This window comes from Nyctereutes procyonoides, unplaced genomic scaffold (genome assembly GCF_905146905.1).
Source record: "Nyctereutes procyonoides isolate TBG_1078 unplaced genomic scaffold, NYPRO_anot_genome, whole genome shotgun sequence".
Classification (NCBI taxonomy): domain Eukaryota; kingdom Metazoa; phylum Chordata; class Mammalia; order Carnivora; family Canidae; genus Nyctereutes; species Nyctereutes procyonoides.
Genome location: NW_026575128.1, coordinates 18,176,841 through 18,188,601, shown reverse-complemented (window position 1 = coordinate 18,188,601; position 11,761 = coordinate 18,176,841). Strand labels below are relative to the sequence as shown.

Genomic DNA, 11,761 nt, shown 5'->3' with positions numbered 1-11,761 from the left:
CACCGGCAGGGCCCCGGGCGCCCAGTGTGCTCCTCCTCAGGTCTCGGGCCTGTAGCCCCGCAAAGCCCTGTGCCCTGCCGCTGCTGTCTGTGCAGTTGGCCCCTCCCAGTCACCCCTCCACCCCCCAGGTCCAGGCAGGGCCCCCACAGGTGAAGGCCGCAGGGCATCTGGGTGCGTCCCTCCCACCTGCTGCACATCGGCAGAGGTTTCTGTCCTCTGGCTTCAGGCTGGGCAAGGCCGAGAGGGGCGGGAGGTGGCTGATGGAGAAGGACAGCGGGGCGGCCTCCCCCCACCCCCGCCTCCTCTTGTGGAGCCCCTTGTCCCTGCCCCCGAGGCCGCAGCTCCCATCCAGGCCCTGTCCCTGCCCCTGAGGCCACAGTTCCCATCCAGCACCCCACCCCGCCAGTCCAGCCCCCCGCAGGCTGCAGCTCCAGTCCATGCCCAGTCCAGCCCCCACCCCCTCCGAGGCTGCAGCCCGGTCCAGACCCTGTCCTTGCCCCTGAGGCTGCAGTTCCCATCCAGCTCCCCGTCCCCCATCACCCCAGGCTGCAGCTCCCGTCCAGGCCCTGTCCACACACGGAGAGACAGATGGCCGAGCGGGGAGGGGCCGGGGGCCGAGGGCCAGGTAGAGAGGATGCAAGGAAAGCCATTTGGTGGCAAAGCCCAGTAATCACCCTGGGAATCTATGTGGCACCTTTTTCCCTCTGCAAACGCAGTGCTTCTTAATCCCTGAGCACAAGGCAACGGGTGCGGGGGGTGGGGAGCGGGGACACAGAGGTCCAAAGAAGAGCCATGGCCTCCCCGCGGCCACGCAGGCTAGGGGTGCACAGCGGGAACCAGGTGGAGGGAGGCTTTCCTTCGCCTGCTCTCTGGTCTGCCTGAAACGCTGCAGTTGGCTGATAGCAGGTACTGGATGGTGGGTGTGGGGAGCATAGGGAAAAATCTAGAGCCCATGGTTTGGTTTTACATCCCTTCTCTCTAAATGCTAAGAATTCTGGCTCAGTTTCTCAACACCTGTGGGTTAGGCAGGAACGGGCTGTTGGAATTTCGGCAATGCTCCCAGGTGTGGAGGGCATGGCCCGCAGCCCCCAGGATGGCTAGGGGCCCGGATTCCACAGGAGAGGATGACACCCAACATTCAGCTTCTCCACTCCCCACCCCGCCGCTGTGTGCAGCTCCTGGGCCCCCCGGAAGAATGAAGGGTAGTACGGCTCAAGGGGAAGGGTAAACCGGACATTTTATTATACACGGTCACATAAGCGGGCAAGAGTCGCATCTGGAGCGATGGTCCTTGCATCAACTCTCCAATTTATAGGCACCCAGCCCTGACTTCCTTTTCCCGGGCCTGGAGGAGAAGTGGGTGCTCATGTAGGAAAAGACCGTGGTCCAGTTCAGGAGGACGAGGCCTGGTGCATGTCTCATAGTCTCAGCGGAGGAGGCCAAAGCCATTTGAAACACAGTGGCCATCCTGGTAGGTCCACCTGACGCCAGGAGGCTCTCAGGCCCACAAGGCGATGAAGGCCATGAAGGCGAACCCGGCAGCTACACAGCCCCACTTGAGCAGAGGGGCCTCGGGGCTGGCCAGTTCCCGGGGCAGAACTTCGAGGAAGGTGACGTACAGAAAGGTGCCGGCAGCCACGCCTTCTAACACAGCCTGGGCCAGGCCTCGCCCCCCTTGAGGGTCCCCTTCAGTGGCAGCCAGCCCCAGGACGAGGCCCACGGGGGACATGAGAGCCAGCGACAGTATGGACAACGCAGCCCAGCGGGCTCCAGCGCCTCTCCGCACCAGGCGCAGGCCCACGCCAAACACCACAAGCCCCTTGTGAGCCAGGACGGCCAGACAGAGCTGCACCGTGGCCGCTACCGTCGGCTGCAGCCCCACGGCCAGGCCCTCGAACACCGAGTGAAAGGACAGCGAGAGCAAGAGGACGAGGGACCCAAGGGGCCCCTTCGAGGGAGAGGGTGGCGGTCCGTGGCTGTGCAGTCCCGGGACGTGAGTGCCACCCCACTCCTCCTCCTGCACGGTGGTTCCTCCAGCGGCCCCAGGACAGCACTGCAACGCCAGCGACTCCAAGAGGAAGACCAAGAAGAAGCCCAGGGAGATGAGGAGCTCTCCGTAGGGGTACCCCATCTGGGAACGCAAAGAAGGGCTGTGAGGAGGGGAAGAGCCCCAAGTACGCGGGGCGGCCACGGGGTGGGAGGCGAGGGACGACCGATCCGTAGAAATTGGCCGCCTGCTTGCCCTGCTGGCTCTCACTCTGGCCTTAGCCCCTCTGCTTCAGATGCTTCCAGATGGATGCAGCATATTGGGCGGAAAGAGGGCCAGGGGAAGGAAGCCAAGAGCAGGGATGGGTAGCGACAACAAGAATCCAGGAGGGACCAAGGGACACGAGGTGACGGGGTTAGAAATCTGGGGAGCAAGAGGCGTGGCAAAGGGGCCAGAGAAAGGCCAACGGTAAAGCAGAGTTCTTCCTGAGGTCCCACACATCCAAGGGGCGTGCGGGCTTCCCCTTCCCTCTGGGGTATCTATCGGCTGAGGAGCAGAGGGGAGGCCCGGTTTCCCGACACCGTCCCCCCAGGAGCCTCTGGGCCTGCTCCCCTCCGGCGCGGGGCCCACGGAGGTACTTGCCCGAGCAGAGTCGGAATCCTCAGAGGCGTTGCCCACCCTTTCCGTCCTGTTCTAGGGAGAGAAAGGCAGGGGTCAGGTGCGGGCAGGGCAGCTCGGCTGCCTCCTGCCCCTTCAGCTGCTCGGCTCCCCTCCAAGTCCCCCACGACTGGCCTTCACACCCCCGGAGCGGGCCTCTCGCTTGCTCCCACCCTTGTCCTCGGCCGTCCCGGTCTCTGTCTCCGCCACTCGTTTTGCTTATCGCTCCGGCCTCACCGCCCCGCCGCTCACCTGCACCATGAGCCCCTGGATCTCGGACTCGATTCCCTCCAGGGCTTCGGCGGTCATGTGCATGAGCCCCGCTCCCAGGAAGACCCCCGCGGAGGCGCAGCCCAGGAGGCTGAGGGCCCGGCGGTGACGGCCTAGGGAAAGGAGGAGTCACAATCCGGTGGCCGTGAGACGGCGCAGGTGCACAGGAGCCGGAGGCAACACCCCGGGTCCCCGGCTCAGGGACGGTGAGGGCCTCGGAGCAAGGGCTCGGGACGGGCAGGGGCTGTGGCCAGGCCGCCGCTTCGGGGCTGGAGGCGGCCGGCGGTACCTGTGGCTGCATCAGTGTGGAACCACTTGAAGCAGATGGGAATAAGGCCGCAGCCCAGGGTGAGGAGCAGCAAGGCCAACAGGCAGCCAATTTTCGCTCCTAGCAGTGGCTCCATCCTGGGGGGGCAGGAGCAGCAGATGCCTCAGAGCGGCAGGTGGCAGTTGCGGGGTTTGGGGCGGGAGAGTGGAAGCAGGTGGTCAGCGCTGGTGTCTGCTCTCCCGAGTCCAGGAGGCTGCTGGGATCCTCCCCTGTTGCGCTGCCTCTGCTTGCACAGCCTGCATAGCTGCCTGGGGCCCTGCCCCAGATTCCCGCCCTCCCCCTACAGGGAGGCCCCTCCCCCGGCTTCCAGAACGGGAAACCAGAAACTCCGGACTCCCTGCCAGGCACAGCCTGCGCTGTGTCTTCTCTTGGGGCCATGACTAATCCCAAGGCCGTGGACACTCTTACTTCACGCCTGGGACTGCTCCAACGCCAGGTGGGAGTCTAGGGTGGGTCCTTCCCATACCCCTGGGCGCGCCTCATTCAGGGCGTCAGATCTCAGGCCTCCGTGCCCCTTCCACCCCGCCCACGTCCGCAGGTCTCGTGGGTCTTGTGCTGATATCCGAACCCTACCTTTTCAGAGGGGATTTGAGGCCACCTTCAGGTAAGGAGGTGGGGCTGAAAGGTGCGGCCCGCCACGCTGTGGGGACTCTACGGAGGGGACTCCCCTCTCCTGTAACCTCAGAAATACAGCTCCAGGCATGGCGATTTCCAGGTGTGTGTGGGGAGTGGAATCTCCAGCATTACAGTATTAATGCTGTTCCAGCTTTTGACCGGGCCGGTTTTCAGATACACGTAGAGCTTCCCCGGCTCACGATGGGACGACGTCCCGATGGACCCACCCTAAGCTGCAGTGCATTCAACGCACCGAAGCGGCCGATCGGAGCCGAGAGCAGCCTCCAGTGTGCTCAGGACACCCGGATGCCAAGCCCGCAGTTGGGCAAGATCATCTAACCCAAGTCTATTCTGTAATAAAGTGCTGAAGTCCACGCACTTTGCCACACGCCGTACGGGACATGAGAAGCAGAGTGGCTGAGTGTACCAGCCCTCCTGGCACTGCCGCCTGGGAGCCGTAGCTGCGCAGCATCACCAGAGACCACTGTACCCGACTGCCAAGCCGATAAAGGACTGGGTTCTACTGGATGCGCCTCACTTTCATCTCATCTTAAGGTTGAAAAGTTTGAAAATCAAGCCATGATAGGTCGGGACCGTGTCCTGGGGGAGAGAGGCTGAGATTTTAGGGCGAAGAAAGCTGCTCTAGCCCTGAAACAGTGAGGCTGAGTGAAAAACTGAGAGACGACCCAAGCAAACCGAAGGGTCCTGCCTGGATCTATGGGGGTAGAGATGGAAAACTCAGGCTCCTTGGCGATCAGCTCTTGAGGAAAATGGGCTGGGGAGCTGACGAACCCTGAGAAAGATAGAAGGAAAAGGGAAGAAACCACAGGCTGGGCAGCCTGGCTCCCCTTCTTAGTGGCCCCCTAACAACCTGAAGCCCACTGGGCTGGTGCCCGGAGACTGGGGGCAGCTTTCCCTACCAGCCCCACCACTTCCACGGGAGTCCTGGTCTCTGGTAGAGGCAGCGGCACTCTTACTGGAGAAGGTGGGCTTGGGGTCTGTGTGGGAGCGTGGGCACTGAACACCTGTCATAGGATAGGACGTGACGACTGGGCCCGGACCTTTTAAGAATCATGAGATCCATTTCTACGCTTTGAAAACTTTATTATTATTAAAACCTCTAAAGCGAGGACACACAGGGCTACCAGCGCTCCCACCCTGGATGCCAGGTAGCTTCAGCCTTGGCAGGTCTAAGGAAGAAAACACTTGTTACGCATCCCTGTCGACCCTCAGGGGGTCTTCAGCGGGGGACGGGGGCAGCTCCGACTCTGATGGTGTGATCATGGGTAGAAGATCTCCCCAGGAGCTGACGCGAGCACAGCGATACAAATCCCTATGGGAAAGAGAGGTCAGCGTGGGCTGCAGGGTCCTGCCAGCTGTCCCCAACTTTGGTCACAGCCTTGGTACCTGCCATGCTGGCGGGCTGTGATCACAGCGTGCTGCATGTGCCCATCTGGACAGCACAGGTGACAGTGCACGTGGCGTGGCCGTTTAAGGACAGGCTGAGTGAGACGTGGCCAGCGAGGAGCTTCCTCTGGACGCCCCCGGGCAAGAATTACCATCGAGAACTTCTCCTCTTTTTGCTTCTTTTTGTTCTGAGATAAGGATATAGAGACGATTTGAAGGGAAAAGAGATGGGAAAGAAAATCATGACCCCCCCTCCCCGAGTCCCTGCAGCCCTTTTCATACTCTGTAAGCCATGCACACCCAGGCCCCCAAACCTCCAGGCTCTTCGCTGACTTCCCCAGCTCTGCCCGCCTCGTACTCTTTATCATCTGCCCCCTCAGACTATTTTCTCTCTGCTGTAAGGATCTCCGGATACGTACCCAGCTGAAGGGGATGCAGTGGTAAGCCTGAGAAAAGCTACAGGCCAGAGGTTTAGAGGCTGCCAACTGGGGACAAGGAAGTTCATGTGGACACTGCAAACACGGAAAAGAACCAGAGAATCATACAACGGAAAACTCAGAGTGGCAGAGTTAAGCAGGGTGAGGGAGATGGGGGCACAGGAGCCAGGAGCAGGGAGAGCGGGGAACAACCAAGACCAAGACTGGACGGGGACACAAGACAGCAGAGACTGGCTCAGCTTCACCCTCTCACTCTTCCTGGCCACAGCGGAGTTCAGGTCTTTGCGTGACGGAACAGCAGAGACAACACTCACCGGGGCAAAGACAAAGCCAGGTCGAGGGTCCAGAGGTGACTTCTCCTTCCCCTGAAATCAAAAAAATCAGGCTGGGTCTAAGGGGTGTATTCTTGTAACTCTGCGTCTGCACTCAGTAAACCGAGGCCTCCTTTAACGAGGCCTCCTTTAACGTTCAATTCTGATAATGACTAACTAGGCTCCTTGAGTTAAGCTGGCTGCTTCCCTAATACTCCAAACAAAGGACTTTTTCTTTGCAGGAGGAGTAAAGCAGGGACTTGGCACGTAGCGTGGTGCTCTCCCTTGTCAGCAACCTCTACTTGTAGAAAGGTCCCACTGCAGGACAATTCAATTCACGATCATCCACTGGCTCACACCATCCCCAGAAGATAAGGTTCTTGGCTTAGCAATGCCCTGAGTCAGGGGTCTGTGCACTTTTTTTTTAAAGGCCCAGGGAGTAGACAAAACCAGTTTCTGCGCTGACTTGTCAACTCCACTCTTCGCAGGCCACATGGCACATACAAAGATGGGTGAGAGGCCAGATGTGCCCACAGGCCCTGGTTGGCTAGTCACCCCCCTGCACCGTAAGGAGTGTGCGTGCTAACACCCTGAGCGTTACCCCACCACTGCAGGACTCTGAGCAGTGAGGCTCTTCGACTCGCAAGGGAGTAGGGCTAACTGGCGAGATGGTGGCGCAGGAGTGAAAGGAGAAAGAATCCTACCTTGAGGACCAGGTCCCTGGCATCCATGAGAAGGCAGTGGCCAGCTTTTGTTCCATTCTCTACCAATATCTGCTCACCAAAAAGGAGAATAAGCATAAGCCCTGAATTACACGAGGACACAAATGCTAGCAGCTCCGTGGGAACTTCGCCGAGGGAGTCGAGGGCCCTAAAGGAAAGGGCCGTCCCCACAGCAGGTGGGGCTGCAGAGCCTAAAAGGGGAACGAAGGCACCTACGCTTGAGAACAACGGTCAAGTTCCAACGGAGACAAGAGAGAAGGAAACGCGTGAGACCCGTGAGGCTGCTTTACAACTTGAAGGGCAGAGGGATTTCAACTCACCAGAAAGTGACCTGTCTTGCGCCACAGGGTCTGGATGGTCTCAGTGCGGTGAGCCTTGCTGGGCAGTTCACTTAGGGAGAAGGCCGACACCACCACATCGAACTGGACCTGAGAACCCAGACGCAGCGCATGATGGACCTGACACTCCCCCGGCCCGGCCCTTCCGGGAGCGTCACAAACTTCCCTCCCCTCGTATTTGTTCTCTTCTATCTTCTAACAGTCCAGGCTGGGTTGCAAAACTGAAGTCACAGTTTTCCATCTGCCAAATTCCACATTTAAGATTCTCTGAAGGTTGTCACTTGCCTTGGGTGACACAGGGAGAAACTGCCTGAAGAAGACACCTGGAACGTGAGGCTCCCCGGACCCTGAGCCACCTGTGGAGTGAAGCAGAGGCGTGGCAGCGGTGAGTGCATAGGTATAAAATGAAGTCTCGGCAAGAAACACGCCCCGAAGGATGAAGGACACCACTAGGGAAGGGCGAGATGCAAAAGGGCCGACCCATCCACGGCCCAGCAAAGGCCTCCACCACCCTCTGCTCAGCTGTGAGCTCGCAAGAAATCAGACGCCTCTTCAGCTTTTAGCCCCCCTCCACTCCCCGGTAAAACACCCTTTCCAGTTCCTGCTCAACTCCTCCAGCTTCACAAGAGCCCTTCCTTATCCTTTGTCCTCACCTCTCAGTAGCTTTTCTGCCAAATCCAACATAGCAGCTGAGCTGTCCACACACATATACTCACGGAGGCTCTGGCCCCAAGCACTGTGAGCGGCCCTGAAGTGGCAAAATGTGAATCACCATTTCTCGCGACAGTGTCATCCCTACGAGAGCCCTCTGCCCCCAACCCCACCCCTGGGAAACAGAGTGTTAGTTTAAAGCAGTTTTTTATTTCATTTAGGACTCCTTAAAAAAAGGGCAGACTCAAAAAACTATCTGTAGACAAAAAACCAAACAAAAAACCAAACAAAAAAACCATCTTGGTGATATGCCCTGGACTAAATTCCGTTTCTTTTTTATCTTCCTAAACATGGGTCTTTTGCTCATCAGAAGTTCCTTTAAGTTCCACATACCCTCTTACGTCTTACCCGATCCCAGGGACTAAACATTCTAGTTCCCTACTCTCTCCTATTCTCCCCATCTGGTCTCCCAGTGTCTTGGGGTGTCGTACACAGGCTCTCTAGAGCTAGAACTGACAGACTGAAAGAGACTTACCAAGTGACAGAGCCGGTACCCGAGCCAAAGTCCATTAGGGTTTGGGGCTGGAACTCGGGAACTCGAGTCCGGATCTGCAGAAATACACAATATCCCACAGCAGAGTCAGCGGATGCCTCTCTAGGGCCCCTCTGCATCAGGGGAGCATGGCAGGCCAGATGAGATGTGAATGTTTGTGGAGAGTCAATGGAAACACTTTATACAATGGGAACCTCCTGAAACAGTGATTTTTAGACCTTTCTTAGATCACAAAATCCTTTCAGAGGATAAACAGAGCTGCATAAATAAAAAATAAATAAATAAATAAAGTGCATGCAATGTCCCTAGAATCATAGCTGCTTAAATAAATAAATAAGTAAATAGATAAATAAATAAATAAAGTGCATGCAATGTCCCTAGAATCATACCCCAGGAGACCACTTTATGCATAAAGGAAGCGATGGTTAAGGGTTGGAAGCTGAGGGGCTTTCACCTCATGGAATGCCCTGGAGACTGCTGCAAAGCCACCATCCAGTCTTGCCGCCATATACACCAGGCTCAGTCTCTCATTGTAGCTGCCAGAAAAACCAGAGAGTCACAGCCACCAGGGAATAACGCCCATCCCACAGGCATGAAATCTCTAGAGAGGGGAGAACTTTTACTCCCGGGGCTGAGTACTCTCACTCCTTGGAAGGGAGGGGTCCTGAGCTACACACCGGGCAGGCCTCCCAGACGCGGACTGTGTCTCTGTGCCACCCCAGTCTCCAGCTAAAGACAAGATTTCTTTCCCCTTCTGTAGCCTTTCTAGTCTGCCTTACGTCAGTTCTTGCCAATGGTAGGTAGTTCTGCGCAGGGTTTGCAGCACGGCTTGGCGAAGCCTCTCCTCTGCCGGGGGGACGTCTAGGGTGAGAACAAGAATCCATGGTGGGGACTGGGGACGCACAGGGCTCAGATCCAACAGCTGAAGATCGGCCTGCCCACGTCCTCTGCAGCTCCCATCCTGGGCAAAACCTCAAAGCTCACGAGAAGCCCAACTTAGGGGGAAAAAAAAATCTCAGGTAGGAGTCACCGTGAGCACCATCACCGCCACGGCGAATCAGACGGTAGCCTGCGTCTAACGGCAGCTCGTTCATCAATACCAACCCCACCCCACAGGTTTTGTGCTCTTTTATTTATTTATTTATTTTTTTGTTGTTGCTCTTTTATTTTTTATAGATTTTATTTATTTATTCATGACAGAGAGAGAGAGAGGCAGAGACACAGGCAGAGGGAGATGCAGGCTCCATGCAGGCAGCTGGATGCAGGACTCGATCCTGGGACTCCAGGATCACGCCCTGGACCAAAGACAGGTGCTAAACCGCTGGGCCACCCGGGGATCCCCGACTTTGCGCTCTTTAAAGGGAAGTGTTGGGAATCCCTGGGTGGCTCAGCGGTTTAGCACCTGTCTTTGGTCCAGGGTGTGATCCTGGAGTCCCGGGATCGAGTCCTGCATCCAGCTCCCTGCGTGGAGCCTGCTTCTTCCTCTGCCTGTGTCTCTCATGAATAAATAAATAAAATCTTAAAAAAAAAAATAAAGGGAAGCGTCTCGAAGATTGAAGAGCATCGCGTAAGCACGGTATTCTGTGGATTTTCTCTGGGCTGTGGCGTCTCCGACGTTCCGAGAGGGAAGAAAGCGGGGCCTGGAAGTCTTGGGGCTCAGGATGGCCTGGGTCTGCGGGCCGTGACCCCTCGGCGCCTACGCTGCACCGGGTGAGGGGAGAGCGGGGAGCACGGGATGCATAAAGGCAGGTGTGTGAGATGGAGAAGCTCACGGTCGTGAGAGCGGCTCGCTGAGCCCTGCCTGGCCTCCGGGCCCGCTAGGGAGCCGCGTCCCCGGAACACAAACGTAGGCCGTCCCGACCCAGGGCGCCCGGGAGAGGCAAGGGCAGCGGAGGACCCCCTTCCGCGGGACGCGGGCCCTCCGTGCGGCCGACTCTCCTGCAGGCCCCACCTGCGTCCTCCAGCAGCCGCTCCTCCAGGCGCCGCGCACGCCTCTGCAGCTCCTCCGGCTCAACGGGCACACGGCGGCTCCACAGGTAGTTGCGCAGCGCCGGCACCTGCGCCTCCACGCCGGGCAGCGAGCTCTCTGCGGGCCGGGGATGCAGCGCCGTCAGCCGCGTGCCGCCGGCTCCCGTCCCCCGCTCCGCCTCGGGGCTCGCCCCGCCCCGCCCCGCCACTCACCAAGCAGCAGGGCCCGCGCCGCGGCGGCCAGCACGGGCGGCACCCGCACGCACGGCAGCTGCAGGATGCCGGGGTGCCGGCGGTGCGGCCTGCGCCCCAGGAAGCCGGAGCTGTTGTCCACCTGCAACGCGCCCGGCACGACCCCCGCGAGCGCCTGCGGGCGGGACGGAGACGCTGACCGCGGCCGGGAGCGCCCACCCGCGGCAGCGCCGCCGTTCCTGAGTCCCGGGGTCCCTCCGGCGCGGGGAGCGGGCACTCACTCGGGACCCGGAGGCTCCGGGGGCTCCTCCGCGCCCGCGGCGACACCGGCTCAGCGTCAGCAGCGGCCGCAGTCCCCGCGCGGTCGCCATGGTGCCGGAGGCGAGCCGGAAGCGGAAATGACGACACCTGTGACCGCGAAACAGCGTCAGCCAATGAGAAGAGCGAGTGCTTTTGGTGGCCAATAAACGGTCGGTATGTAAATCACCTCGGAGGGGGATCTGCGCTCGGTTGGGGGTGGGGCCTGGCGGGCAGAGGGCGGGACCGGAGGCGGGGCCAGGATAGAGGGCGGGGCCGGGCGAGCAGGGGGCGGGGCCGGAGGCGTGTCCGGGGGCGGGGTCCGGCCCCGCTGCCCCGAGAGCTGCTGGAAGCGGGGTGGGCGCGGGGCTGGCGGGCAGAGGGCGGGGCAGGAGGCGGGGCCAGTGTAGAAGGCGGGGCCGGGGGTGGGGTCGGGCCCCGCTGCCCCGAGAGCAGCTGGAACCCGGGTGGGCGCGGAGCCCCGAGGCTCGCGTCCCGAAGTCCGGGGGGGCGGATGGGCGGGCGGGGAACAGCCCCTTCCTGGGCGCCCCGGAGCCGCGCCGGACACAGGGAAACACTGCACCTGTGTTCCTAGCCTTTCTCTCTGGAAGACTCCGAAGTCTTGGGGTCCCCCTCCTGTGTGCGAACGGCGAATGCAGCTAGGGAAAGATAAGAAAAAGCAAATGGAGGCCCCCCCCAAGATAACAAAATGATAGTCCATAGATTTTTTCTTTTTTTTCTTTCCCCCATGTTATTCCACATAGTACGCTGTGCGCTTGGACGAGTAGGTAACGCGCAGAAGGTTAGGTGCCTGATGCTGCAGGAAGCGCATCCACGTGGTGAGGTGTCCCGGAGACGGAGAAAGGGAGTAAACGGTTGGAGGTCACGCCCAGGATCGCAGAGCTTGTTAGATGACGATTAGATTTAAACCTGGGCAGGTTAGGGATGCCTGGGTGGCTCAGTCATTTGATGGACAGACTCGATTTCAGCTCAGGTCACCATCCCAGGGGGCTGGGAGATTGCGCTTC

At 59.4% G+C, this 11,761-nt stretch overlaps 2 protein-coding genes across 3 annotated transcripts; both read right to left on the bottom strand.

Annotated features, from left to right (window-relative positions):
• Positions 1-1,218: 1,218 nt before the first annotated feature.
• Positions 1,219-3,488, bottom strand: SLC39A2 (solute carrier family 39 member 2). Of its 2 annotated transcripts, none has more exons than XM_055341512.1 (4): positions 3,204-3,485; positions 2,897-3,027; positions 2,630-2,680; positions 1,219-2,131 (listed from the first exon to the last, which is right to left on the bottom strand). In XM_055341512.1, exons 1-4 carry the CDS (start codon positions 3,316-3,318, stop codon positions 1,499-1,501), a joined length of 930 nt encoding a protein of 309 aa, XP_055197487.1. In that variant the 5' UTR covers positions 3,319-3,485; the 3' UTR covers positions 1,219-1,498. The 2 variants fall into 2 exon arrangements, with proteins under 2 accessions (XP_055197487.1, XP_055197488.1); XM_055341513.1 differs by having other exon boundaries at positions 2,052-2,131; positions 2,630-2,675; positions 3,204-3,488.
• Positions 3,489-3,626: 138 nt separating this feature from the next.
• On the bottom strand, positions 3,627-10,855 carry METTL17 (methyltransferase like 17). The gene is made up of 14 exons (XM_055341511.1): positions 10,718-10,855; positions 10,458-10,611; positions 10,228-10,362; positions 9,056-9,137; positions 8,731-8,812; positions 8,259-8,332; positions 7,726-7,820; positions 7,358-7,428; positions 7,055-7,162; positions 6,717-6,785; positions 6,016-6,066; positions 5,684-5,776; positions 5,265-5,452; positions 3,627-5,190 (listed from the first exon to the last, which is right to left on the bottom strand). The coding sequence occupies exons 1-14, from the start codon at positions 10,805-10,807 to the stop codon at positions 5,067-5,069; spliced, it is 1,416 nt and encodes a 471-aa protein (XP_055197486.1). The 5' UTR covers positions 10,808-10,855; the 3' UTR covers positions 3,627-5,066.
• Positions 10,856-11,761: the final 906 nt, after the last annotated feature.

Excerpts from the sequence above, each read along its gene's own strand:
- SLC39A2 (XM_055341512.1), bottom strand. The coding sequence starts at position 3,318 with ATGGAGCCACTGCTAGGAGCGAAAATTGGCTGCCTGTTGGCCTTGCTG. Across the intron at positions 2,681-2,896 it reads TCCAGGGGCTCATGGTGCAG|AACAGGACGGAAAGGGTGGG; the intron begins GTGAGCGGCGGG and ends TTCTCTCCCTAG. Across the intron at positions 2,132-2,629 it reads AGGATTCCGACTCTGCTCGG|ATGGGGTACCCCTACGGAGA; the intron begins GCAAGTACCTCC and ends TTGCGTTCCCAG.
- METTL17 (XM_055341511.1), bottom strand. The coding sequence starts at position 10,807 with ATGGCGACCGCGCGGGGACTGCGGCCGCTGCTGACGCTGAGCCGGTGT. Across the intron at positions 8,333-8,730 it reads TCTCCAGGGCATTCCATGAG|ATCCGGACTCGAGTTCCCGA; the intron begins GTGAAAGCCCCT and ends GTATTTCTGCAG. Across the intron at positions 5,453-5,683 it reads ACTGCATCCCCTTCAGCTGG|AACAAAAAGAAGCAAAAAGA; the intron begins GTACGTATCCGG and ends TCCTTATCTCAG.